Source organism: Pseudopodoces humilis, chromosome 27, assembly GCF_049639895.1.
Source record: "Pseudopodoces humilis isolate 2021_Gansu_Grassland_sample_001 chromosome 27, ASM4963989v1, whole genome shotgun sequence".
Lineage (NCBI taxonomy): Eukaryota > Metazoa > Chordata > Aves > Passeriformes > Paridae > Pseudopodoces > Pseudopodoces humilis.
The window spans coordinates 6,120,563-6,148,481 of record NC_142226.1 but is presented as its reverse complement, the minus strand read 5'-3'; the positions used below and the strand labels follow the sequence as shown (position 1 = coordinate 6,148,481).

The window sequence follows — 27,919 nt, the reverse complement described above, 5'->3', positions numbered from 1 at the left end:
GGCACCAGGGTGTCCCTGTGGCACCAGGGTGTCCCTGTGGTACCGGGGTGCAGGACCCAGCAGGGCCTGTCCCCGTGTCCCCAAGGGCTCTATTTGTTACTCCGGGCTCCATTAATCCCTGACTCCGTTCCCAGTCCCAAGCCATGAGGAGAAATCCAGGTGGGAGCCAAAGTCAGCGTCACCCGGGGGATTCCAGCGGCCACCGCCAGGCCCAGCTCCGGGGGCTGCCGTGACAGGAACCTGCTTTGGGGGCTGGGGACCCCTCCCCAGCAGGGGAGCAGCAGGACTGGCAGCTGCTCCAGTCCCCAACGCTGTCCCTGTCACCTGCAGCCTCTCCCCGAGGTTCCCCCATCCCTCTCCCCCTTCTCCTGCAGTCCTGTCCCTAATCCCCCATGCCTTGTCACACATCTCCCACCCCGACCCCAAACCCCAGACCCCAAACCCCAGACCCCAGACCCCAAACCCCAGACCCCCGACCCCAGACCCAAACCCCAGACCCCAGACCCCAGACCCCAAACCCCAGACCCCAGACCCCAAACCCCAGACCCCAGACCCCAGACCCCAAACCCCAGACCCCAAACCCCAGACCCCAGACCCCAAACCCGAGACCCCAGCCCCCAAACCCCAGGCCCCAGACCCCAGACCCCAAATCCCAAACCCCAGACCCCAAACCCCAGACCCCAGACCCCAAACCCCAGACCCCAAACCCCAAATCCCAAACCCCAGACCCCAAACCCCAAATCCCAAACCCCAGACCCCAGACCCCAAACCCCCGACCCCAGACCCCAAACCCCAGACCCCAAACCCCAAATCCCAAACCCCAGACCCCAGACCCCAGACCCCAGACCCGCCTGGTTTGACACCCCCGCTCCCCCAGGTGGAACTTTCCTCGCAGGGCGGGAGACCATAGAGGAGAAAGGCAACAGCAAAGCGGAGCTCTCTGGGAGAGATACGGAAGTGACAGACACCCCTTTCCTCCAGTGTGACTTGGAACAATATAAATTCCTGGCTTTAATAAACAAAAAAAGAATATTTTTAAGATGTTTTAATTGTGATTGTTGGCGCGGTTTTCTCCTCTGTCTCTGTAATGTGTCCCCAGGCCGCCCAGGATCCCCCCGTCTGTCTCCCCTCATGGTACACGCCTCCTCAGTTACTCTCTTTGCGCGGCGGCCTGGGCGCGGTTCCTCCGCTGCGCCAGGTCCGTACGAAAGTGGCGTAGGACGGCTTTGATGGACAGGGAGCCGCAGCCAATGGCGCGGCAGCACCTGCGGGCGGACAGCCAATGGCGAGGAGGCGCGGCCGCCGGTGGAGGAGGGGCGAGGGCCCGCCAGGGCAGGGAGGGGGAGTCGTGGAATGGCGGACGGGCGGGCCGGCCCGCCCTGGTGGTAGTGAGACCGGGGGCGCGGAGGGGACAGCCGCGGACAGGGTGAGTGTGAGAGGGACGAGAGAGCCTCCCCAGTCCCCCCGGGCCGTCTCTTCCCGGGGGAAAGAGGCAGAGGCGCTGGAGTGGGCCGCAAGGCTCTTGCCAAATAGTGAGTTTTGAGGTCGAGGCGGGTGGTGTTTCCTGCCACATAGTGAGCCGGTGCTGCTGTGGTGTCGGGCGGGGGTTTCGGGGGGTCTGTCCCGGTCTGGGGCTCCATCCCCGGCCTGACGCTTCCCCAGCCCCTCCCGGAGGCCGCGGTTCGGTGCGGGGTGTGTGCCCGGGCCGGGCTGGCCTGTGGGAGTTGGGGTGTAGCGGGGGCTGTCCGGGGGTGCTCAGAGCCCCGTGCTGGCTGAAGGAGATGTCGCTCTCCCGAGGCCTGGCCGGTGTCCGCTGTCCCGGGCCTGTCCCGCAGGTCTGGCATAGCCGGGAACGCCGGGGCACTCAGGAAACGAGGGGTGCTGCAGGTCCCTTGAGGGGGGCCCTCCCTTTCCAGGCATTTGCGGCCTGAGTTTGACATTGGGACTTGGGAAAACGTGTCCGTGTCCAGAGGCTGCCGGGTGGCAGCTGGGTGCCCTCAGTGAAGGAAACTTCTGTGTCCTGCCTGTGTTCAGCCCCACTCCTGGGTGCACCCCTCCATCTGTCTGGGAGCACTTTGATGTATGTGTGGCACCTGTTTGTCTGTGAATCTTGCACAGCACGTAAAATCTAGAACTCCTTGATGTCATCCCCTGTGCATGCTGTAGTGTGCTTAGGGAAATGTTTGGGGTTTTTTTTTCCCTGAAAAAAGGCTTTGGGTATGGTTGGATAGTTTGGTTTAGTGCACTAACCTCCTGGTGGCCTCAGACCCTATTTCTTCTGGAGAAGAAAGAAGGTATTAGGAAATGTCTTTGTGACTGTACCTCACCAGTGTTTAGTTAGTGTTGGGGTTACTTTGGGATACATGTATTCTGGAGAAAGGTGAGGATTGCAGCGTCTCCCTGTTAGATATCACTTGACTTCTAGGACCTTTCTATGGTAGGATTTTTTATTTCCATGTCAGAATTTCACATTTGGCCTTGCTGTTTTGCTTTCCTTGGAAGCAACAAGAGAATTGGGCACCATAGGTCAGAGCTCTGATGGGGCTGAGGGATGTGGTAATGCTGGGAGTTCAGCACTAGGAAACACGGAAAGTCTTAAATCTTTCAGCACTGCAGATGTTGGTGGACATGAAATTCTATTAATAATGATTAAAAAAACTTCTGTTAAATACCTCAGCTGCAGGCAGAGTCACAATTGATGGAGCCCTCTGTAACCCTCACACTTTTGTGTCCTTCCTGAAGACTCCTGAGAGGGAGAAGTTGAAATTAAAAGATGTTGGAAGCCATTTGAGGGGTATGGATGTGCTTTCCTGAGACAAAACTGGTGCAAAAATGTTGCTTTTATAGAATCATGGGATGGTTTGGGTTGGTAGGGACCTTAAAGGCTCTCATTCCCCCCCCTGCCATGGGCAGGGACACCTTCCTCAGACCTGGGAAGTTCTGCTTTATGGGAAGTACCGAGTCTTGTGCGCTCGGTCACATGAGGAAGGGCAGCGGTTATGTTTTCCACCCATTTTCCACATCTGCAGAATCAGTTGCTGCTAAACACTGCAGGAATTCAGAATGCTGCGTTGCGACACTTTTCATTCTGATTTGTCCCTTCCTGACCTTGAGTGGGTTTTGCCATAGAAACCGACTCGTAATTTAATCCCAAACTGAGTTAAAAACAAACCAGGGCCAACATCTCCCCACGAGAGCACAGCCAGCACGTCCAGAGAGTGACTTGGACTCCCCCTCGCATCCAGAACCAAGCAGGAGCATTACCCCAGCAGTGGGGTGGGTAGAGCACACCAGGCACAAAGTTCAGGGCACTTTGAGGGTTATAGTTCTTTTTAAGTAATGAGCTTCAAAATAATGAAGTTTGAGTGACAGGGCGTGACTTGAGCTTGTGGGAGCCAGCTGACACTGATCTTGGCTCAAGCTGCAGTTGTCACTGTTATCCCTGGGTGTGTTGGAGATGGTGAGATCGGACTTTCTGGGATTTACCTTCCAAAGCCTTGATTTCTGCACGATTTAAAGCCTGGAGGAGTGGGTATGGCAGCTCCCTTATAGCCCACCTGACAGGAGGTGAAACCTTGCTGTGCTTTCTAAGTGTGGGTTGTAAGACGATAAACTTCTAGGGGTGAACTCAGTGTAAACTTTTCTCTAAACTATATCTTTTCCACTGGTTTTAAAAAGAACTGTGATTTTTTTTGTCTTGTCTGATAATGAGATCAAAAAGTAAATGTTCCAAATTCCATTATTTTAATATAAAGAAATAAAACCTTTCTGATGGCTTGTGCCAGTATAAAACTGGTTTCCCTTTGACTAATGTGACACACCACACAGAAATGGTGCATTTTTGTGAGTTACAACTCAGAAGGTATTTGCAGACAGTGATTCATGACAAGGAATACAACCCTTCTGATCAGTCCCAACCCAGTTTCTCAGCGTGCTTTGAATATATCTCATTCTTCAGGGCTGGTCTAGGAAAAGTTGATTTCATTCAGCAAGGTTAGATAATCATGGTGTGTGGGTGGAGGGGTTAAAACTTCAGTGATTGCCTCATGTGCATAAAGTTACAGCAACAAATCCCTCTCCTGAGTTTATTTTGTTATGCTTGTGTGGTGATAGAAGAACGAAGGTTGGTAGGATTAATGTTTTTCAAAAATTCAAATTTCCTTTGACAGATTGTAATAAAGAAGATTTCAGCAAGTGTTAAGACTTGGCTTTAATCTAGATAGTTTCTCTCTGTGGGTTTTCTGGACTCAAAATGTTTAATAACTTTAAATGCAAGGCTTTGGGTTTGCCTCTGCTTGGTTTGATGATAATACTGAGCCCTTGGTTATTCAGCTGACCAAAATACGTTGCTCATGAGTCAGTCACAAACCAGGAAAGGGATTGAATAGCGATTGTGTTTGCATGTGCTGTGGATAAAGTTCCTGCTGTCCTCGTGCAGAATGGGACACCAGGAAAAAACACTGCCAAAAGCTCCTTCTGAGGGTTCCAACAGCCACCACGGGCCCTGTCTGGTGGCTCAGCTCTGCTCCTCTGTGCAGTTTCTACAGCAAATGCACAGGAAACAACCCAAAAGTGACACACTGTGAAAACCCAGGAAGGCAAAATGCAGCTATTTTCCCAGCCTGTCTTCTGTGTGTTACTGTTTTCAACAGCACTCTGGCTGAAATGGGATCTGTAGTAAGAAATTTGTGTATTTGAGTGTTTATTCTCACTGTGCAAGGATAAATATTTGTGAGATCAGGGCCTTAGTTACCACAGATTAACATTTATTTAAATACTTTAGGTATTTATAAACACAGGATTAAAAAAGGCGTGTGGCAATGGCTTCTGGGTAATAAGCAAATGACTGCTCAGAACAGAACCACCCTGGTGACATTTACTTCCTTTTGTATTTTTGCAACTCTGTAATAAAAAGACATGTTGGTTCTTTTTTTGAGGATGGGAGGCAGATCAGGCTTCACTGTGAAGGGAGTGCTTGGTAGAAGTTGATCAGATTCAGGTCTAATTCTCATTTATATGACATTTCTTTTCCAATCTGAAGGTTTGCAAGATATTTTTTTCCCTGCCTGGGAGGCAGTAGAGTGGAGGTCCCTTCCCAGAAGAACTTAAATGTGAACTTAAATGTGAATTTTCTCCAGCAGGCAGAGTGAACTGTTAATCACATTCTCCATCCCAGCTCCTTCCCCCCAGTAACGGGCCTGGGAAATAGTTCATCTAGATCCCACCCTAATTCCTGAAATGATGGGAAAGCTCTCTGGTGTTAGCTTGCTGCTGGAGAAGTGGTGGAGCTCAGATATCTCAAGTATGCATCTGCCAGGGGTTTTGAAGAAGGAATTTAAAGCACCAGGAAGCTCACAAATGGGTCAGTGGTGACCTGCTCTGTCCCTTCGGTGTCAACTCCTCTTGCACTGCAGTATCCCAGACTCTTTTTGGGGAGAAGTGGTGCTTTAGGGGGTGCTGTGATGCTGAGAGGAGGGCGGGAGATGCCTGGGAGGCAGCAGCAGTTGCCATTGGTTCTTGAGGGCTGGAAGTTCTGCCTGGGAGGCTGTTGCTGTGTCACTGCTTCAGTGAGCTGTTCCCAGGTCACTGGTGACTTCTTTGTGAGGTTTGGGTTCTCCTGCATTACTGTTGGAAGCAGTGCACAGTCCAGAATGGGTCAGACACAGACCCAGCCACTAAATATGGTTTGTTCTCACTGCTCTTGTAAATCAAACCTAAGCCATGAGTTATTAGTTTGGTTTATACTGAAGGTGCTCCATAAGAACTGAATGCTTCTCTTGTGTTTGATCATAGAACCCAGAACAATTTGGGTTGGAAGGGACCTTAAAGGTCATCTCCTTCCTGTGCCATGGGCAGGGACAGCTTCCATAAATAAACCAGGTTGCTCCAAGGCCTGTCCAACCTGGCCTTGAAGATGCAGCCTGCAAACCCTCTGCTTGGAAGTGGCTTGTTTTATATGAATGGTGATGAATTTATTTGAACAACTCCTTTGTGAAGCAAAGCCACACATAGATTTGAGATTAAAATCCCCTAATGGTGAAGTGAAAGGCATAAAAGGAAGTGTCTTTTCACCTAACATAATATATATGGGATTTGCTGCCCCAGGATCTCATGAATACACTGTTCAGATGAGTTAAGGAACTGATCAGGCCATTTTATGGAAGTGAAATCCATGAAGGACAGTTAAAATGAGAGTGTTTGTTTCCACATGCTCTTGGGGTGCAGTGGGGTGCTGCAGCATGGAAAGGCAGGGAGAACTCTTCCTCTGTGCTTGCCTTGTTGCCATGCTCTTCGCTTGCTGCATCTCATACCTGGGCATGGTGAGAGTGCTTGGGTATCTGGTATGGCTGCTCCAAAGTCCTGTCACTTGTCTTCATTCAATGATGTTTCCAGTGATGTTCCAGAGGAACCTGCCTCTTCCAGGCCTCCATTTCTCATCAAACTGGGCTAATGACTCTGACCTTTTGTTTGTAAAGCAAAAGGAAAAGGATCAACAAAATACTGGAGCTTATTTACTATCATTACTGAAATGATGAGCAGTGCCACTTTACAGCACTTCAAAGAGGCTGTGCTCATAAGATGCTGGAAATCCCTTGAGAGAGAAAATGTTTCAGATGGAAAAAGAGGAGCAGGAGTATTCCTCACGTTCTCCTCTCCTAAGTGTACTCTCCTGCAAGGAATGGAGGCACTCTCCCCCTCCAGCCCTCTCCCCTCCCAGCTGGGCACTTTAAAATAGTGCTGACAAAATTTGCTGGTTTTGATAAACACCAAACTCGCTGCTGTCACCGCTCCGAGTTCTGCATAAGTTGTTCCCATACTGGAGTTGTGCAAAGTACTCTTGTTGACCTATTGTATTACCACTAATAAGATTGAATGTGGTTTTAATTTCTCATTTCCTCTTTCTCTGGATGCCCTTCTCCTGCTACTTAGTCTTACTTCAGGTCTCTCTGGAGCAAAAGTCTCTTTCTGTTGCTCAGAGAATGAGCGATGCTTTGCTTTCAGGGCGCTCTGCACTGGAGGGCTTTAAGTGGCATTCAGGGGAGGCTATCAGCCACAATATCTGATGTATTGGTGTGGCTGCAGTTCATGCATGGAGTGCAAAAAATGGGATTTAATTGGGAGGGAGGGGGAATAGCGGCCTTGGCTGAATGGATGGGTGAAAGTTCCCCGACCACCCCTTAGCCCAGCAATAGTTGGCTGAGTGCTTGCCAGAGCGGAAGCGAGTTCCCTTTCAGGCACCCTGCCTTTGTCACCGTAAGAAAAAGCACACACGCACTCGCATGGGTTTGGCCTTGCAGCTGCAAAAAAACCCAACCAGGCGAGAGAGAACCATGCACACACCCAGATCCTGTTCTTTCAATACCAGCAGCTGTGGAGCCGGTACTTTGCTGGAGGAAAGCTTAGAGCTATAAACACAGCTTGTGGAAAACCTTTACCTTCTGTCTAGGGCAGCATGAAATCACTGGCCGCTTCCCTTCTGCAAGCTCAATTAAAAACGTCTGTAATTAACTTTTACAAAATAGCCTTTTGGTTGCTATTGAGAATTCAATATTGTATCAAGGAGGTTACATCTAGGGGCTGGCTTCACATGAGAGGTTTCCATAAAGCAGCTTATTATAGACCTTGTGATAAGCTTGGCTAGAAAGGCCTGCATCCTTAGCATCCCTAATACGGTCTAATCTCTGTTTTCCCAAAAAGATCAGTTCAATAAAGTGATGATTCCCTCTGTACTCCAGTACCTGCATCCAGCTCTGGGCACCCAACACAAGAAGGACGTGGAGCTGCTGGAGGAAGCTCAGAGGAGGCCATGGAGATGCCCTGAGGGCTCCCCTCTGCTCTGGAGCTGGGCTGGGAGAGCTGGGGGTGCTCACCTGGAGAAGAGAAGGCTCTGGGGAAACCTTAGAGCCGCTTCCAGTGCCTAAAGGGGCCCCAAGAAATCTGGAGAGACTTTGAACAAGGGCCTGGAGCATGGTACAAGGGGGAATGGCTTCAAACTGCCAGGGCAAGTTTAGGTTAGGTTTTGGGAAGGAATCCTTCCCTGTGGGGGTGGTGATGCCCTGGCACAGGCTGCCCAGAGCAGCTGTGGCTGCCTCATCTGTGAAAGTGTCCAAGGCCAGGTGGGACATGGCTTGGAGCAACCTGAGAGAGTGGAAGGTGGCCCTGCCCAAGGCAAGGGGTAGAACAAGATGAGCTTTAAGATCCTTTCCAAGCCAAACCATTCTGAGATTTTATAGTTTCAAACACCCTTGAATAGTTGTGGATGGTCCAGAGCCTGGAGTTTGCACTGGAGATTACATAAGGTGAGATCACTGCTGGGCTCGGAACATGCAAAATGGAAATAGCTACAGTTTAAACTGAATATTTTTCTGCCTGTCCCAAGGAGATTTCACAGGCATCTGTCACCACAGCCAAGCTGAAACCTGACCCTGCTCTGTCAGACCAGGGGGGCTGATCAAAACTGTGGGGCCTTGCTGGAGTCTGCTGGAAGGTTGTTCGGTCCCGCTGGCTGCAGGGATGGAGAAAGTGAGTCCAGGGATTGTCATGCTATTGAGCAAAACCAGAGGGCTGCTCCTCACAGCTTCCTGCAGCTCTGCCTGCAAATCCCAAATGGCAGCCTGGGATCCTGGGCCGTGCCTGTGCATTGCACAGATGGCTTGTGCACACACAGACGCTGCATTCAGCATTTCTGTGGGATCACCTCGCTGGACACTGCCATGGAAGAGCTGGGTAATCCCAGATGTGGAGTAGGCCCCTTCTCCCCCAGCTAGGTGATGGCTTTTGGTACTGGTGTGATGGGATCCTGCCTGTTCTCCTGAGTTCACAGCAGTGCCCATCTTGCTGGGCTCCTGAGATCCCAAAATCATATTCAGGCTCTTCATGTGGCATTGTGTTTATATATTTATTTTTTCCCTCCACAATGAAAAGCCTGTGTATTATTTTGACTTTATTAAGATGCTGTTTATAAATAGTTTTGATTTAGATGCTCAAGGCCAATCTCTTGTCTTTTTGTGACCAAAATCTCAGCAGATATAACACTTCTGGGAAATATCAGGGAGTCAATGTCTTTTTTTTTTTTTCCTTTCCTCATGTCAAAGGTTGACTTAAAATATTAATGCTGCAAAGATTCATTTAAGATATTAAAACTGTTCAGGCAAGAATACATGTACATATTGTAATTACTTCCTTTTTCTTACAATTAAAGTAATTGGATTATATTTAATGAGCTATTTACATTTAATAATTAAGAAAAGACTTATCTTTCCAGTATTCCCCAAGTGCAGCAGAAGGGTGGGGGCACTCAGAGCTGTGATATAATTATCTAGGCGTGAGTTGAAACTGAAAGAGCAGTTGAGCTCTATAGAAAACACTTGGAACTGGTTTGTTCCTACTCTTTCATTAATCAAAATAGTTTGGTGTGTGGCAAAGAAGGGAAGGCTGAGCTTAGCTGCAAATGAGACAGAGTTTATCTGCTGAAAAGGAAGGTTAAAATATGCTCGAACTTAACGAATAAGTCATTTAGGGGGAAAAAAAGCACACCCTCTCTTTCCATATTAATTACTGAGCGCTGCCCAGGAATGAGAATGTGCTGCTGTATTGTGAGTTGGGCTTTGTTAGTGCGACAGACACAAGCCTTTCCTGTGGCTGGGGAGGCTGCTGGGAAGCAGAGGAAGCAAAGGCACTGTGCTCATTAGTGGGAATTCAGGCCGGGATGGAGGGAGGGTTTGCTTCAGCAGCCGCAGTCCTGGGGCTGGGCTCCTGCGCAGGCATTCCCGCAGCCAGGGGCTCCTGCAGGCCCTCCACGGGAGCTGTGGCCAGGGACACTGCTTGCCTTCCCACCTGCATTGTGTCTCTTCTAGTCAACACCCTTTGAAGTGAATGCAGCAGTTACAGACTTTGAAGCTTGGAAAATTCTGCCCCTCTGCTGTGCCCTGGTGACCTCCGGTGCTGCCTGCAGCTCTGGGGTGCTCCTCACAGGAAGGACGTGGAGCTGTTGTGGCGAGTCCAGAGATGCTCCAAGGGCTGGAGCCCTCCCTGCTCTGGGGGCAGGCTGGGACAGCTGCTGTTGTCCAGCCTGGAGAAGGCCCCAGGGAGACCTTAAAGCCCATTCCAGTGCCTGAGGGGGCTCCAGGAGGGCTGAAGGGGGACTTTGGACAAGGGGGAATGCCTTTCCACTGCCAGAGGACAAGGTTAGATGGGAAATTGGGAAGGAATCCTTCCCTGTGAGCGTGGTGATGCCCTGGCACCGGTTGCCCAGAGCAGCTGTGGCTGCCCCATCCCTGGCAGTGTCCAAGGTCAGGTCACACAGAGGTTGGAGCGGCCTGGCCTAGTGGAAAGTGTCCCTGTCCATGGCAGGGTGTGGCATGAGATGGTTTGTAAGGCCTTTTCCAACCCAAGCCATTCTAGGACTGTAGGATTCTAGGTCTGAAACCTTCCCAGGCCTCTCCCTACATACTCCTGAAATGTTTTAGAACATATTGTGGGTTTTCAGTACCCAAGTGCACCAAAGCTACCTGTTGATTCACACTCGTGATGCCACTCTGTGTTGTCACTGACCTTGTATTCTGTCCCAAATTGTTCAGAGGTTTAGTAGTGAGCATTCTGCTCCCTTTGCTGCTCCTGTTTCCTAGGAAGCAACAAAGCCAGAGCTCTTGTGGTGCTGAAGGAGCCCTGCCTCTCTCTCCTGATGTATACCCTCACAGCAAAGACCTTGAAACCTTTCTGTTCTGGAGCTTTAATTCCTGTTTAATCGATAGTTCTGTATTCTGAGAATCAAATCCCTGTGACAGCTCTCTTTAATTGAGCTAAACTGCCTTTCTCTTGTCACGTCTCTTCTAGAGTTTTATTTAAATGCATTTATTCTGCCTGTATCCTAGTCAGGTATTGATAGGAACACCAGGTGACCCTCTTTGTTTAACTTGTTTTTCAGCTAAATGAATGGAAACATTAATTAGTGCAACGGTTTGTTTTGTAGGAATAAAAAAAATAAAAGTCTAGGTCAAACTGCTGGCTCTGTTAGCACTCCAGCAGAAGCCAGGAGGATCTGTATGTTCCCCATTAGTGACACCCCCATCCTTCCACCCCCAGACAGATTTCTGACAACAGCTCTGAGCGAGTCCCTCTCCAGGAGAGCAGCCTGGTATTTATTCCAGCAAGATCATCTTCAGCAAAGCTGATAACAAAAAGTTTAAAAGGAAGAGCCAAATTTTCAGTCACACCTGTGCAATCCCCTTGAGGGCAGTAAATGATGATGATAATGCATGAGCCAGACAAAAAAACCCGCAGAAAATGGCTTTCTGAGCCTCTTTTGCATTTTTCAGAGCCAGCAGACTGGGGGGGGGGTGGGGGGAAGGCAGGGGAGGGGGAAAAAAAAAGGTATTTTTACTCTGGGATTGGAGCAGGCTGGATGTTTGTTGTCTCAAGGACTCCACGCTGTACAATCCTTGTTATGCTGCAGGATCAGGGCTGACGTTCCCAGTGCTGGAACATGGCTGTGGAAAAGGGCAGTGCTGCTCTTGCCCCATGGTATTGCCCAAACATCCTCTTTCGTAACGCCGGCAGATCAGGCCTGCAAAGTTCTCCGCTTGGTGATTGAAGTGCGTTATTAGTGCACAGAGGGGTCGTGGATGTGGATTTTTGTGATCAGCTAAGTGTGTTCTCCCAAAGGTCCTGGATTTTCAGTAGATCCTGCTTCAGGAGAGCTTTTGTGTGAGGGTGGGTGAAAACACAGCATGTGCTTCCCATCCCACCGGCTGCTGAGAGATGGTGGGCAGCGTTTTCCGCTGCGCCGGGGGGGTTTTACCCGTCCGTCTCCCCCGTGGTTTTTTGGGAGAATAGACCACTGTGAAAGGAAGCAGCCCTGCAGCTGCCCTTCACTGCTGACTCCTGCTCAGCTGCTGGCAGGCTGGGCTGGTAATGACAGATGAGCCTGTGATGCGTTTTTGGGAATGAATACTTGTTACAGCTGGCGGGATGGAGTAGTTTGTGGCATCACATGGCAGTTTGCTCTATAATTTTGCTCCCTATTGCTCGGATGCAGCACTGATTGCTGGGTCTCTCTCTGAGCATGGAACTGGAGCATTTCTGATTGCCGCATCCCACTTCTCTGTGGCTGCATTGTGAGCTTGGATATAGCCCTGAGCACTCAGCAGAGCCTTCTGCTGATTTTTTTCCCCCCTCAGCTCTCCCTGTGTGTGTGCGTGTGTGGCTGCTGCTTCCCTTTCTGCAAGTCTTTTGGGGTTACATAAAAGCCAGTCTCTTTCTGGCCATTACAGCTACATGGGGGAGTAGTTACTGCTGAGAGAAGCTTGAAATTCGAAGCAGAGTTGTCACAGACATTAGAAAGAACAGTCGGTCTGCGTTGGCAAGCTACTGAGTTAAGTCTTATTTCATACTGATGGGAATTTCAGATCTGATTATCTCCTTTCCCCCTCATTCCCAAACCTGCTGCTGTGTCTAGTCCCCCGATGGGCACTCCTAGAGGCGGCTCTCCAAAGCGCTTAGCTGAGGGCTTGGTCTCTTTGACTGCGCTGCCTGTTTGTGTCCAGGCAGAGGATTCTGTAAGCCCAGCCCAGGGCAGGGTGGTTGCTCACCCTGACGTACTTGGAAATCAAGCCTAAATTCCCTTCCCTTCTCCAAAAAAAGCGCTCTGCCCTCCTTAGGTGCTTTGTGCTACACCAGACACTATGACAGATGATCTCACTGCTGGGGTCCAGATTTATTTGCAGATGGTCCCTGATCTAAGAGGTTGTGTGTCACATTGAGCGGGGAATTACCCAGGTGACTCCCAGTAACGCTATGCTAACTGGTCAAATACCAGTGGGGAGAACCTTGCCAGATCTCTCGCTCCAACTCACCTGTTATTTACAGCTCTTTGTGTGCGATGCATCCGCAGGGCTCGCCTTGGAGTCCTGCCTGCCTTCTCCTCTGCACCACCACAGTGACTGTGCTATCTGCCTGCTCTACAAAAAAAACCCAAAAAACAGGTCTGCTTCCTCTCTTGCTGTACAGTGCTGATTTCTGCTCTGCTTCAAACCACTTGTTAAGGAGTATTTGCTCCGAGTTGCTGTTTTCAGTTGACAGAACTCGCCTTGGAAAGCAAATACTCAATCCTAAAACATCCCTGTATTGCTTCTCAATAGTTGTAATCAAAGTCTGTCTCCTTTATTGTTCCTAACAATTGTTCAATTTTACTGTGCCAGCCCTATTTATTAAAAATAGTCAATAAGACGCGGCTTTGTGCGAGGGGTTTATGTACTGGCAGTTCTTGTTTGAAACAAACCAATTGTACTTGATTCTAATCCAGAGCTGGGATTCCTGAGTGATCTGCTGCAGCAGAGCTCATGGGGAGAGCGGTCGATGGCTTGCAGATAAGAAATCTTGGAGCAGCATGCTTATCTTGGATTTACCTCAGCTTTGCTTAAAGTGCTGGATTCCAAAAGGCAAGAGTTGCAAGTCACACATTTTTCCCCCTTTTCGAGCCTGTGTTGGGCCACGCTTGTTCCCCAGTGCCCAAGAGTATTTGCAGAACTAATTGCCAAAGGCAGAATCCTCTTAAAAGCTGGTGAGCAGGACGTTCAAGGTGAGAGCTTCTTGTGGCAGGAGCAGGGTGTCAGAGCAGCAGCCACGGGATGAAGCTCTACTCATGGATCCTGCTTTCCTGGAAAAACACGAGGCATCCAAGACCATGATGTGTGCAGTGAGAAAGGACTGGAGTTGTGGGGAAGGATGATGGGGAGCAAAAACCCGGTGAATCCTGGAAACAAAGTGCCAGTTGAGGCTGGAAGATCAGTAGGAATATAGGAGCAGTGAATTCAGCTTCCAGGGCTTTTTCATGCTCAGCAGACGTGTTTCTGGGCTGGAGCAGGCCAGGGCTCGGCAGCGCCTGTTTAAGCATTTTGGGAGAGGGGAAATTATGAGGCATCCTGGCAATACCCAGCTGTAGGTGGGGCAGCAAGGGGAAAGGAGCTGCGGGGCGAAGCTGGGCTTTTCAGATGGTTTGGCTTTTAGTCACTGCCGTCACAACATCATCAAGGCTCTTACAGCCTTCTGGGATTCAAGTCATGACTTGGAGGCTTCAGAGGAAGTGCTTGGGAGCAGGTAGGAAGGGTCTGGTTCAAGTGGGAGAGGAAAACCATTTGTTTCCTTGTTTTTAAGAAGGTGTGAAGCACAGTGGTTGGGAGGATGAGCCTTTTGAGTGTGGATTGATGCAGCAGGATTTGTGGATTTTCCTTACGGCTCTTGCAGCCAGCAGAGATCACTGAACTTCTTTCCTCGCACTGTGTTTCAATTTGATGCCTTTCTTTGTTTTCCATATTCATTAGAAATCTGTTGCAGTTTTCTGTTTCTAGAGGCAGTTTCCTTTTACTTCTAACATACTTGATCTTCTCTCCTGTTACACTGGGATCAGGGCAGCTCCTCTGTGCCCACGTCATTCTTGCAGCTTCTTTAAAAACAGTGTTTGCACCCCAAAACTCTACACTCCTGAAACAAATCTAATCTCCAGCATTCATAAGCAAATGGAAGTGCTTATCTTTACCCCAAAGATAAAGATTTTCAGCCTTGCAATTCATTTAAAGCATCTGAATGGTAGGATTTAGTTATAATATATGGTCTGCGGTCATTGTGTGACAGTGACTAATGCCTGATGACCAGGCTGGCCAGCCAGGGTGCAATTCTGCTGTGCTGTCATGCCCTGAGCACAGAAAGTGAAGCGGTTCTGGATGGCCCGTGCTTGGCACTGCGCTGTCAGTCGCCTCCTTAATGAGTCTCTTAACGAATAACAGCACGAGCCTCCCAGAAAGCTTTTTTAGCTCTGTCCCTTCTTTCATTTACTGCGTCTCCTCCCTGCCCCCAGCTCATGCCTTGTGCTGCCTCCAGTGTTTTGCTTCCTCTTCCCCTTGCCTCTTTGCTCCCATACCTTGTCCCTTCTCCGCACCTGGTTTTCTGTCCTACCTGACTCCTGCCTTTGAGATACACCACTTATTTTCCAATCCACACTATTAATCTTTGTCCCACCTACTCATGAGGCATGAAGGTTTTACAGGAGCCCATTAGCTGTTATCTCTATCCCTACCCTCCAAACACTCCAGGAAAAAGCAAGGTCTTACAGTGTTCTTGTGGGGACATCACCTGCTCTTTTTGCAGGTCCCAGATTTCCTTCATAAAATCTTGAAGCTCCTCATCCTTCTGCTCATAAGAGAGGAATTTTAGCTTTAAAACGCCTCTTATCCAAAATCTCTTCTGGGAGAGCAGGGTGTTTGTCCATAGCCCCTCCTGCCCTTCCTGCCCTGATCATCTCTGATGCTCCACAGGGTTAATTTAATCCCATAGTTTGCTGGATCCTGGCTGGGTGTAGGGGCAGCAGAGCTGTCCCCATGGCCTTGGGAAGCACTGCTGTGATCATGAAGGCTAAACTCTCCTTCTGCAGTGCAGTGTGGCTGGCAGGATGAGCTGGGCTATAAAGGGAGACTTTTTCTTAGCCTTTATCTCTGCTGTCTTGCACCAGTGCAAATTTGTGCTGTACACGTGCTCCACCTTAGTTTTTCTTTCAAGAAAAGCAGTTTTCACCACTGCTCCTTGCTTTTACTTTCATAACATACTTAAGTTAAAAGGCAAGCACTTTTGGGGTGTCTGTATGCAGGCAATGTATTCAGAGCCTTTTTTTGTTGGTATTTGAGGCACTGCTCCCATTTTCTGCCCTGTTTTCCCCATCCTTGCAGAGATCAATGTTACCTGCATTTATCCAACCATGCTACCATCATCTTGGGGTTTTTTTTGTCTCCTTTTATACAGTATACTCACATCTCATCTCCCACTTCCAGGCTTATTATTCCTGTTGCTGTTTTCCTTCTGTCTGTCCTCCACCTTGGAAGGTTTCCAGGCAGGCTGTCCACTCCAGCTCTGCAGATCCCACCATGTGTGCTCCCTGGCCGAGCCCTGGGGAAGCACAGGGGAGAAGCTGGATGCAGGCAGCCTGCAAATGCTGCCTTGTTTATGAGAGCTGCTTGTTGGTGCAGACTGCAGTCTGGGGGGAGCTGGGAAAGTTTGTCTGGCATGAAGCACTAAAGCTGACAAAAGATTGTAGGGCTTGGGCTGGAATCGATAAAACACAGGGTGCTGGGAAGGGAAGGTCAGAGCCCTTCCTTAGTTCACCCTGTTCTTTAAATATCCCAGCAGTTACTGATGGCTGCAGCGGACACAGGGAAAAACAACACGACTTGATCCTCTGAGGGTCTTGCTTTTATTTATTTGGATGCAGATCTGGCTCCCCTGTTCCATAAGGTGTTGGTTTTGGGGACCCTTTCTGTGCAGCCTGGTCTCGTGACAAGAGGTTGGAACAGGATGAGCTTTAAGGTCCTTTCCAACCCAAAGCATCCTGGCATTCTGAGATGCTGTGAAATCCCTTGTGTAGAGGCGTTGCAAAATGGTAGCAACCTACATCTGCTTGTCTGGGAGATATCCCAGCGCCCGGTGCTGCAGCTCTTGAACTCCTCTGCCTTAATGGGTCAAATTTAGCAATTCAAAATCTGGCTTCTGAGGTAATTAGGAGGGATAATGCCCACTTCTTCCTCTTAACACCCTGATAGAAAAGCATCCAGGAAGGACTCCTGGACCTCAAAGATAAGCTGCCAGCTGCCACAGAGACTATCAAAGGGTGGCTCAAAGTCAAGAGCAAACAGCTGATTTTTTATGGTTCTTGGGTTTTTGCTGGTGGTGACAGGAAGCCATGTTCCCCAAGCTGTTCGCTTCCTGTTTTATTTTTACACCCAGCCCGAGCAGATCCGCATGCCTATCACATGGGAGCTGCCTGCTTCTCTTGGGTTGTTCCTCAGCTGACCTAGAAAAGTGATTCTTTCCCCTTCTAAATTAATCAAGAACTTGGGATGTATTTGCTTTCACTTAGTCCTGAAGATTTCAGGCATGTATGATTCTCCTTGCAGTGAGCTGGTCACACAGGTTCCCTTCTCCCTCTTGGAGCTGGATGATCTGGGAGGGAGCTGGTTGATACTTCAACATTTGGGCCTGGTAGCAAAGATTTTTGTTAGTTCAAGGCCCTGACACCACCTGCACATAAAAGCGTTTTCTGTCCAAAGCATAACTTCCCCACACTTGGGTTTTCGTCTGTTTTTTTATTTTATTAGTTTTTTAAAGAACTGGAAGTTTGTCCTGCCTGTTGTACAATCAATCCTGACTTCTTTCTGAGCACACTCCAGTCCTGCATCCTGATTAGAGCTCCCTCAACTTTAAACTGCTCTAGCACGAAAACAATGGTCCAGTGTAAACCTCATCCCGGGGGATTTCCCAGGGGAAGAGGGGTGCAGCCTGCAGGATAAGGAACAGTCACCAGAAAGTTTCCTGGTCAGCTGCAAGCGCTTCCTGTTGTTCCAGGAGAGCCCCGTGTGCTGCTCCAGGAGGGAGGCACCAGGCGTGCTTTGGCGTGCTGGGAGAAGCTGCTTTGTTCTTGGTTTTTTTGTGTAATAACATCTCCTGTCTTCATCTGCACGGTTTAAGCAACGATTGATTGCAAGTTGGAAATGTTTCTGAAGAGGAGCTCGTAAGAGTCGTGCCAGGGCTGTGTGAGCGCGGGAGGCAGGAGCCCTGTCCGGGCAGCGGCGCTTCAGCAGCGCTGGGAACGTGGGCAGAGGTGTGGAGCTCTCCATCTCTGCCTCTGTACCTGGGCTGGGGGGGCTCTGCTGTCACCACGAGTCAGAGAACAGGAGGATCTTTATTTTTGATGAACCAGTTTTCTCGGGCTGGGGAGGGGGTGAAAGAAGGCTTATAAGTAAAGCCATTTGAGAGCAGGAAAAACGAACACCATGGCTCTGGTGTGCCTGGAATTTGCGGTTGAGTAATCCTTTCCTGTTTCTTTTTTGGGTTGTTTTTCATCTTTCAGAACAGTGCCTGAAGCAGGTCCACCATGCCGTTAGTAACGAGGAACATTGAGCCAAGGCACCTGTGCCGTCAGACGTTGCCTAGCGTTCCGAGCGAGCTGGAATGCGTGACCAACATCACCCTGGCAAATGTCATTCGACAGCTGGGCAGCCTGAGTGAGTACCATGGCGAGCCTGCGCGTTGCCCTCAGGAGTCGCTACTGCTCTTTATTTAGCTCCCTTTCTACTCTTGTGTTCCTATTTCTCCCCCATCTGCCTTCCCTGGGTAATGCTAAAATGTTTTCCTAAAGAAATCTGATGCTAATTTCATATCCCTGGTCCCACTGCCTTCCTAGCTAAGAGAAAATGGGGAGGGAGGTGTGTGTATGTGTGTGTGCATGTGAGAGGCTGCAGTGAAACTGCAGATGGAAGGATGGAGCACAACTCAGGCTTGTAAAATGGGAGGCTCTCAGAGCAGGCAGGATCTTGTGTCAGAGAACGTGCCTGTAATTGCATGCGCTACTAAATGGAGCTTGACTCTGTTGAATCTACACCGTGTCAGTAGTCTTATTTTTAATGAAAGATAATTAAAGCCCCCACGCAGAAGCTCCTGTTTGCCCCTGCTGCTGTTTGCTGTGTTGTGAGACCCAAAGACCTGTCTGAGCCACGTGGTGCCTCCAGAGCGTCGGCGGTTTGGGGCAGCTTGCTCAAATGGCAGCGTGAGCTGGAGCAGTGCCTGGCTCTGCTCTCCAGTGGGCTGACCTGTAGCCTTGGAGAAGCTGGAGGGAAAACAGAGGCCTACATGCCATAGGAGAAATGAAGAGTTAATTGTGGTCTCTCCAGGGTGACTCCATACTCTCTTGAAACGCTCTGGGTTCTGATTAACCACCTTTGTCCTTGAAGGGAGACTTTGATAATCAAATTAATCTATTGTTTAGCTTCTCTGGGGTGTTTGCAAGCCCTTCTGCTTGCTCTGCAAAGCAAGCCCTTGTCTTCCGCCATGTGGCAGGCAAAGTTTGGGTGCAGCCTCTTTCCAGCAGTGCAAACCATGGCTGTCACTGAAATCTGGGCCCGTGTTTGCTGCCAGTCGGTGTCACATTCTGTTGGGTTGGAGAAATGTCACCGCACAGGCGAGACCAGGCTCTCTGCTCATGTTCAACTGGCCCTCGTTGTTCATTTGTTAGGTCTGGTAGCCAAGATGGTTGTGGAGTGTGAGTGAAATCCATCTCATGCATGTGAAATGGTGAGGAAGGAGGCAGTAAAGCTGTGCAAAGCCCAGCTGCAGGGAGAGCTCATCCCTGTTCAGAGACACGCTGTGGGTTAGTGTGACAGCCCTGGCCAGATCCCACAGGTTTAGACCTTCTTTGCACAAATACTCAAAGCTTCTGTGCTTCTGAAGCACTGGGAGCCAAATGGCAGCTCACAGACCCCGCTCGCACCCAAATGACCAAACTCCTGCCCCCGCCCTTTCCTCTCCTCCGAAAAGCAAATCCTCTCCTTCTACCTTGACTATTACAGGAACGTAGAGCAGGTTCAGTAGGCTGTGACAGCCCTGTCAAGTGAATAATCAGCCATGCCTGGTGCACCACAGTCTCTTTACAAAGATGCAAACATAAATCTTGTCAAACTTTCATATTGCAGTGAGTTTACCCTTCGTTACTATCGCAGCTGGGAGCACTTTGTATAAGTCGACTGCGCGGTTTTGTGTGATTTTACAGAATCCACAAGCTAAAGATGGAAGGATCTATTAAATCATGCCGTCTGTCTTCCTGCCAGTGCATGACAAAGATAATTCTGATTGTGAGCTGCACTTTTGCAGTCAAAGTAACTAAACTAAAAAATTAATCTGTGTCTTACCCCATCTAAAAGTGTTTGTGAGGCGCAGGTGATGTGTGAGCTGCTGGGTGATAACTCCAGGTGCACTTACACAGGCAAGGGAACACAGACCATCTCTTCTCTCTTCAGGGTCAAAACCAGTATAGAAAATGCTGTTATATATTACTTTATACTTGAAATATACTTTGCAAACCAAAGACCTAATTTTTCCCCTAGTGCTTGTTGCAGTTCTTTGTGAAATTCAGAAATGTTTTTCGCTTCTTGTGGAAGTAGAAACGAAATTACAACTTTTCTTTTTTTGAGCCATTTCTGGAAGGTTTCGCATTTTCCCACAGATAAATTTGTACTCTTTTTGGTCAGATAGGAGAGCTGGTTTGTGCTGACGTGGAAAATGGAGATTGCTTCATGAAACATGTCTACAGCAAGAGCTACCTGGCCTTAGATCTCCAAACATAAAATCCTCCCCATGAGTTTGGGTTTGTTAACTGAGCACATGTGGAGTCTGCATTGTCTGGGAGGGTGGAAGGATGAGGTCAGCTGAAGTTAACCTTCAGCATTTGCTTTCTGCAAACACCTGGACCTGGCATTGCCACCAAAAGGGGTGGAGAAGGTTGAATTTTAACCTGGCTTGTTCCCCGTGCTTGGCAGTGTAAGGAGATCTCCTGGGAGCAGGAACAAGGAGTTGATATGTTGGGTTAGATAGCTGGGAGTGTTCATGCAGCTGGGCTTTGGGGGACGCCCTCTCCTTGCCTTGTGCAAGGGCTGCATTGTCTCTCTGACTCTGTAGACAACCACGTTTTCCAAAATTGCTGTTGAAATCAGACTTCCAACTGGTTTGTCTTTCCTGAATGTCGGAGAGGATCTTTAGGAGTAACAGATTCCAGAACAAACTGTTGACCATATGATGATGCACTTCAAAACCAGACTGCTTATTGGGAGCAGCCTTGTACTCAGCAGCCGTGGCTGGAAATGTTTCCCATCAGTGGGAACACCACGGGCCCATGTCTGCGGTCGGTGCCAAGTCTGCTCTGCTCCGGGCTGTCCTCAGTGTGGCTGGGGCTCCCTGTTTTGGGTTGTGCCTGGGAGCAGAACAGAAATACAGGACTCGATGGAAGTTCTTGGGTTTCTTCCAGGTCTCCCACCTCTGTCTACCTGTGGCCATCTCCTGTTCCACTGCAGGTTTTAAACTCCTAAGGATGGGGCCATGGTTTTGTTACTCCTGGAAGTGGTGCAGCTCCTGATCTGAGCCTTGGGTGCTCTCATGGCCCAAACCATGGATGGTGCTTGTCATAGCCGCCCACTGGATAGTCCAAGCTGTTCCAGAGAGAATGTCCCTGATTGAGGAGTTCCCCTTTGGTTTTGATTTAGAATCAATGTGAATGCATCCATTTTTCAGACACTGCCACCTGAAGGAACAGCAGGGTCAGTGCTGTCATCAGCTGCAGTTTCAGTTCCAGCTTTGGGATCCAGGACTGGGTCTGCTCTTCACTTCCAGAGTGCTTTGAGCTTGTGAATATGTGCCAGCTCCCCTGGAGGCAGGCCTGCTGGAGACTGGGAGCCTTTGAGATTCTCCAGGGCAATAAAAATCTAACTGTATTTCCTTGTCTAATAAACAGAACAACAGAGAATCTTAAAGGACCTTCAGATCCATCCACGTTCAGACCAGTGTAGTGTTGTCAGCCCTCTTTAGTTTGTTGCTTTAATAGACTTTAAAGTATGTCTCAATTGTTTCCTTATTGCTTGAAGTTCCCTTGGAAATGTCAGTTTCTGGTGGAACAAAGCGCTTTCTTCCTGGATGTTAAACTCAACCCTGACAAACTTGAAATGAGGAGTGGTTCCCTCCTTCTTTCCTTCTTTCTGAAAACAAGCTGGGAGACTGAATATGGTCTAATGTGGTTTATAAGGGTAATGTGGACACTTTAATATTGCAGGTAAATCTGCAGAAGACATATTTGGAGAGTTGTTTACTCAAGCCAACACCTTTGCCTCTCGGGTGAGCATTCTGGTCGAGAGAGTTGACCGCTTGCAAGTCAAAGTCACTCAGCTGGATCCCAAAGAGGAGGAAGGTAATGGAGTGGAGCACAGGCTGAGCGTGGTGAAGGTTCTCGTTGAGTCAGCGTGGTTGGTTCAGCACCGTAAGCCCGGCGTCACACTGCCATGGGTGCTGGAATGTGTTCTCTGGAGCTAAGAGGGAATGTTTCCCTGCCTCCCAGTAGAGCACTTGTGGCCAGCCTTTTTGGCTTTGCTCTGCAGTGACTCTTCATGTGGGAACTTGCTCTCCAGCAGTTGGGTGGCAGTGGATGAGCTGCTTGAGCTGGGTCACAGGGGTTCCAAAGCCCATGGGCCACTCGAGGGAGAGCTGTGTTGATGGAGCAGCAGATCTTGGCAGCACGCTGGAGATTGGATGGGTTTCCCAAGGGATCTGTGGGAAAAGGAACCTGACCTTAAGAACTGCAAAGCATGCCAAGAACTCCAACTGAAATCAGATGTTCACTGCTTGGGCTTCAGTGTCATTGGCCTGGATCAAGCTGTTCTTCACTTGTTCTCTCCTCTTCCTTACAGTCTCCTTGCAAGGCATTAACACAAGGAAGGCCTTCAAAAGCTCCACCACTCAGGACCAGAAGCTCTTTGACAGAGATTCTCTCCCTGTGCCTGTTCTCGAAACCTACAAGACCTGCAATACCCCTCCACCTCTCAACATCCTCTCACCTTACAGGTAGGGCTGCAATACCATCTTGTTCCCTTGCAGAGAAGAACCTCTTCCTCCCAGCCTGCTGGGGAGGTCCTTTCCCATCCTGTGCTGAAGTAGCTGTTTCCACTGGGAAATTGAGCTGCTAAACAAATCCACCAGAAAATCTCCATCCTTTGGATTATGTGAAACTTTGCTTTTGAGGTCATACAAATGAACGTAGATCTCTTTTCTGCTGTCCCTTTTGTGAGTGCCGTGGGGCCAGGCGTGGCTGGCACTGCAGAGCTGTGCTGGGTGTGCTGCAGATGAGGTGTTTTTCCTGTGCTCCTCCGTAGCTCAGTGGCTCCTTTCCAAAGAGCTGCAGTGTGAGATGCAGAGCATTCCCCTCTCGCCCAGGGTGGGTGCAGCTGGCTGCTGTTGATGCTTCCTGTGGCCTCCAGTGCCTGGGCTGAGACATCTGGTGGGACCTACGCTGGCTGTGTAACCAGTCCCACTCTGATTCCATCTTGTAGGTGGTAGAAGTAAAGGGGGGTCAGAATCCAGAGACTTATCCCACATCCATAAATACCTTCTGAGCAGGTAAAAAGTAATTACAGATAGCTGGAGGCAGCTGTCTCCTGCCAGACGCGGCTGCACTGCAAAGTGGGAGGAGAGGGAGTCTGTGTGTGCTCACTCAGGAGCTTCAAGGACGCTGCTGGTCTGATTTAGGGTTCCTGAGCTGGAGGAGGAGGTTTTTTCACACTGAAATACAGCACAAACAAAAGGGAGTTAAAGTGAGAGACCTGCTGCTGTCCTGGTGATTGTTCAGAGCAGCTGAGCTCTTCCAGTGCTGAGTAATGAAGGGTTTGTGTGAGGGCAAAAGGGATGGGATGTGGGACAGCTGGGATGACTGAGATGGGGGTCTCTTCCTGTTCTGGAATGGGGGGCAGAGGCAAGAACAGTGCTTGTGACCATCTCACTGCACTTTTAAACTGCTGTCTGAGATTGTGCCTTGTGTTTCCTTCAAAGAAATGTGTGACTCGATCCTTGTCTGTGATTTTTTTCCTCTCCCTGTTCCAGGGATGATGGCAAGGAGGCACTTAAATTCTACACAGATCCTTCATATTTCTTCGACCTTTGGAAGGAGAAAATGCTTCAGGACACCAAGGATATCATGAAGGAAAAGCGGAAACATAGGGTGAGGAAGGGAAGAATAGGATGTGGGAAGTGTTAATAAATTTTGGACTCCAAATTTGCTATCCGAAATTCAGGTCTGCTCTTCTGGACTCCTATGGGATCAATTCAGTGAAGTTTGTATCTGGTTTACCCACATCCTTGTTAATTAAAAAAAGAGAACCAAGATACCTCTAATTGGTTTTTCCAAATGCCACTGTCTTTGGGCCTTAATGTTAAATTATATCATAGCATAAGAGATGTAGTCTTAACATACTTTATTTAGCTTTTGAGCAACTGGAGTATTAAACATGAAAACAGATTGTGATTCTTCAATGAAAAATGAAAAGGAGCGATTTAGGGTGTGTTAGAATTGTGAGTGAGGCCATCTAAAGCCCAGTTCTCTGCAGGCAAGTGTCCATATTGCACTCCAGAGCACTCAACACCATCAGGGTGAAGGTGAGACTTGGGCATCTCAACACAGAGGCCAAAACCCAAATTGATGTGGGAAACTGGGCTTTTACTCTGCCCTCAAGCTGCTTATGCCAGGGGGTGATGATGGCATCGTGTCTGGGCTGCACTGAGCAGCCTGATGCTGTCTGGCATTTTTTATGTTGTCTGTGCTCCAGCTTTTTTATATAGAAGATCTTTGCAGAGTGCAGCAATCAGGAAAGTAAACCAAAAATCCTCTTTGAGAATGTGTCTTCTTGTAACTGCTCCAGGTTTCTCCTGTCCCTCTCTATTCCTAGTGAATTTAAAGCAAAATAAAGCTCGTGTTTGATTCTTCCCCTCTCAGAAAGAGAAAAAGGAGAATCCGAACAGAGGAAACGTGAATCCACGGAAAATCAAAACCCGGAAAGAGGAGTGGGAGAAGCTGAAAATGGGACAAGAATTTGTCGAGTCAAAGGACAAGCATGGTCCTGCTGGGTAAGCAGGTCTGGGGCTGGGTGATTGGGATGCAGTTCACCCTGTGCTGCAGCTCCTCCGGATCCACGGATCAATACTGCCACTAATCAGATTCTCCAAAGTAAATCCATCTGCTGATTTAAAATTTGCCAAATAAATCAGGGAGCTGCGCGGTTGGAGCAAGGTGGCAGGAACAGCTCAGGCTGCTCTCGCTGCCTGTGGGCACAGAGGTGTTGGGAGCTTTGGCTCTGCCCCACGACGATGCCCTTCCCTCACACCCAGCTGAGGGTGGCATCTCAGTGCCATTGTGTGGTGGCTTTGTTACATTTCACAAATGGCTCTTCACACCCTTAAGTTGAAGCGGGGGCTGTCCCCATCCAAGTATTTCAAGCTACAGATCTCTCTTTAGCACTTCTGGCTTGGGAATTCATTTAACTTTTGACACCAGCAAGGCTGGAAGCAGACCGAATTCCCCACAATGCTCTTCTTCCTTGCAGCTTCCTTTCATATAAGAAAAAAATATCTCTTTAAATCACACTCTCCAGCTAAAAATAAAACTTGCTTTTAGTTTAATAAGAGAACAGGTTTGGTTTCTAGCAGGGGAATCGAGCAGCACAACAGCACCATTTTCTTGCTCCTCTCTTTTCTCATGTGAGTGTGTTCTTGCATTTGGATTCACTTGGGGTCCACAGCCCCCAAAAATAGGGTGGCTCTCCCTCCCCACAGTGAAATGAGTCCACTGAAAGCATGAGAGTCTCTTTTCAGAACTATTCCAGTTTTGAATACTTGTTGTAATGGCATTGCAGTTTCCATTTTGACACTCTGTTCTCAAGCTTATTTTTTGGCATCTTTGACTATCTCCTCTTTTTGCCACTGGTGATATTCAGTGTAACTGCAAGTTCTTTTAAGTCCAAGCTGGTCAAAACACTCTTAAGTGTTTTTACAAAATCAAGTGTTTAAAAAATTGCATTTATTCAGGTGTTTGCTTGTTTATTAAAAGGTACACCCCTGCTGTTGTGGTGTGTGGCAGCTGTAAACGGGGCTGCACCTGAGCAAATTTTTAGCCAAAGAATTACACAGAGCAAATACATACAAGTGTATGTGGTTCTCCATATAGAAGTCTTTGAGAAATAAAGGGGGTTTTTTTAAGATGTAAAATCATGGACTGATTTGGGTTGGAAAGGGCCTTAAAGTCCATCCAGTCCCACCCCCTGCCATGGGCAGGGACACCTTCCACTAGACCAGCTTGCTCCAAGCCCTGTCCAACCTGGCTTTGGACACTTCCAGAGATGGGGCAGACGCAGCTTCTCTGGGCAACTCTCAGGGGGAAAAAATGAGCTTTAGACATTGCCTTGAGCTTTTTGAACAAACTGGTTATCTTGGTTTTCCCAGGTACCCCTCCAACATGGTGTATCAGAACGGCAGCATCGGCTCCAACGAGAGCATGGATGGGAACTGCTACCCGCCACCACCACAGACTGACTCTATTGTGCCACCACCTCCCTCGTTCCCAGATGACAGCCTGCCTCCACCCCCGGTGGAATTTAGGTAAGCCTACGGGATCCCTTCTGTCACCAAGGAGTAGTAGGTGGTGTAAAAGGATGACATGAGACAGGCTGGGATAGTTCAGCAGAACTTCCTAATGGGCGTTGTATGGGAACCAGAATGCTCCTGTCTGGAAGGGAGTGCAGCTGCAGGCAGGGACAGAGGCACAGGCAGCACAGCTCTCCATCAATCCCAGGCAGAAGGGGAAAACTAGAGCAGCTTCATTCCACAGCAGGGTCCCAGTCAATGGTTTGGCTCCAGTGCTGTGGTTTTCCAATGCAGTTGTTCCATAGCGTGGACTTGGGTTCCTTATGTTCCATTTGGACAGCTCTCAGGCACATTGTGGGATTCTTGGGGGTGTCCTGTGCAGGGCCAGGGGTTGAACATGACGATCCTTGTGCGTCCCTTCCTACTCAGGATATTCCATGACAGAGCTTTGCAAAGAACAGCTTCTTTAACCTCTTTTACTCTGATCTGTGAGAAACACACAACGTGGGCACTGGAGATGGAGATGTATTTAAATTTCAAGGACTTGAGCACAGCAGCTGCCTCCTTCCCAGAGACTTGGGTGCAAGTTCAGGTCATTTACTTTGGATTGAATGAAATGGTGACTCCCAGGCACCTCCAGAGATGAGAGTTATGGTCCAGCAGTGGCTCAAGACACAAAGGGTGAAACAAGAGTGGACTTTTTCTTTATAAAAAAGACATTAAAACAGAGTCAAGAGGAACAAGAGAAAGTCTGTCTGATAGACAGGGCTGCTTGGCTTCTCTCCATCTTATCCAAAGGCAGCAATGCTGCAGCAAAGGCTCTTCTGATGTGTCAGAGAGACCCAGCACTGCACTCTGCAGCCTGTGCCTCTCGGGCAGAGCAGACATGAGCTCTCAGATGAAGCTCTCACTGCCTTGTGCAGTTGCTTAGATCTCTGCCCAACCCCGCAGATCTCCCTCTCTGGTTTTATTTTGATGGTTGTTTTTTAGGAACCCTGGGAGGTAGATTTGATCTCCAGGGGTCTGTTTTGGATCAGCACTGTTAAAAATGGTGATGTTTTTGTGGCAAATGTACCTTATTTTTCTGTTTTGCCATGGAAGGAGGTCAGTATGGGGCTTCCCATACTGCCCAGGATGTCACACAGGCAGTGGAGTCCTGTGGGATGAACAGAGCCTCCACAATGGGAGATCCAGTCCCTCATGTGTTGGTGTTTTCCATAAGAGCACATTGGGTTCCCGTGTCCTCCCCTTAACTCCCCAGGGCGAGCTCTGGGACGTGGCTGCTGCCCTCCAGCCCCGAGCCGTGGGATGAGCCGTGGGATCCCGGGAGATCTGTTCCCAGCAGCTGTTCAGAGCACACCTCGTGCAGTTTATCCCGGCAGACACTCGGGATCCCTGCCTGGGTGTCCCGGGCCTGACCCCAGAGGTCACCCAGGAGGGGTGATGGCAGGAGTGGGTGATGACTGGGGCCAGGAGGCTGCTCCGAGCTCGGACGTGCCCGCCTGGCCTCTGAGGGAGGTGAGGAGGTGATGGAGCTGAGGTGGCTTGTGTTCTTGTCAGCCTGGGAGATGGGATGGAGGACAGGACAGCATTCCTGCCATCCCTAGAAGCTTTCCTTTGTTCTGGAGGTGAAGGCCAAAAGAAACAGTGTGAGGGAACTAAAACCAAGGAGTGATGTCTCATGGAAACATCAGTTAAAGCTGGAACTTGGATTTTTTTGTCTGGACTGCAGCAAACACACATGATTTGCATTAACATGGAGACTGTACAGTCTGATCTGGCCTCAGGGCTAATTCTCTGTCTCTCTTGTTCTGTTGCCACAGTTATCCTGTAGACAACCAAAGAGGTTCTGGTTCTGGAGGGCCCAAACGATCCAGCCTGGTTAGCCCGAGCCACCCACCACCAGCTCCTCCGATCGGATCCCCCTTGGCAG

The 27,919-nt window shown here is 49.1% G+C and overlaps 1 protein-coding gene across 4 annotated transcripts in view; it reads left to right on the top strand.

Moving 5' to 3' along the window:
- Nucleotides 1-1,310: 1,310 nt before the first annotated feature.
- Nucleotides 1,311-27,919, top strand: part of WASF2 (WASP family member 2) — a 32,557-nt gene continuing 5,948 nt past the window's right edge. The window contains exons 1-8 of one of the 4 annotated variants that reach the window (XM_005529668.3): nt 1,311-1,426; nt 17,894-18,047; nt 21,638-21,772; nt 22,269-22,422; nt 23,455-23,572; nt 24,344-24,474; nt 25,846-26,001; nt 27,810-27,919. The exon at nt 27,810-27,919 is cut by the window's right edge and continues 399 nt beyond it. In XM_005529668.3, coding sequence (XP_005529725.1) covers nt 17,918-18,047; nt 21,638-21,772; nt 22,269-22,422; nt 23,455-23,572; nt 24,344-24,474; nt 25,846-26,001; nt 27,810-27,919 — 934 coding nt within the window. In that variant the 5' untranslated portion in view covers nt 1,311-1,426; nt 17,894-17,917. Of the gene's footprint in view, nt 1,427-17,410; nt 17,645-17,893; nt 18,048-21,637; nt 21,773-22,268; nt 22,423-23,454; nt 23,573-24,343; nt 24,475-25,845; nt 26,002-27,809 lie in introns of those variants that run through there. The other 3 variants (XM_088067433.1, XM_014258546.2, XM_014258545.2) reach the window with 3 other exon arrangements.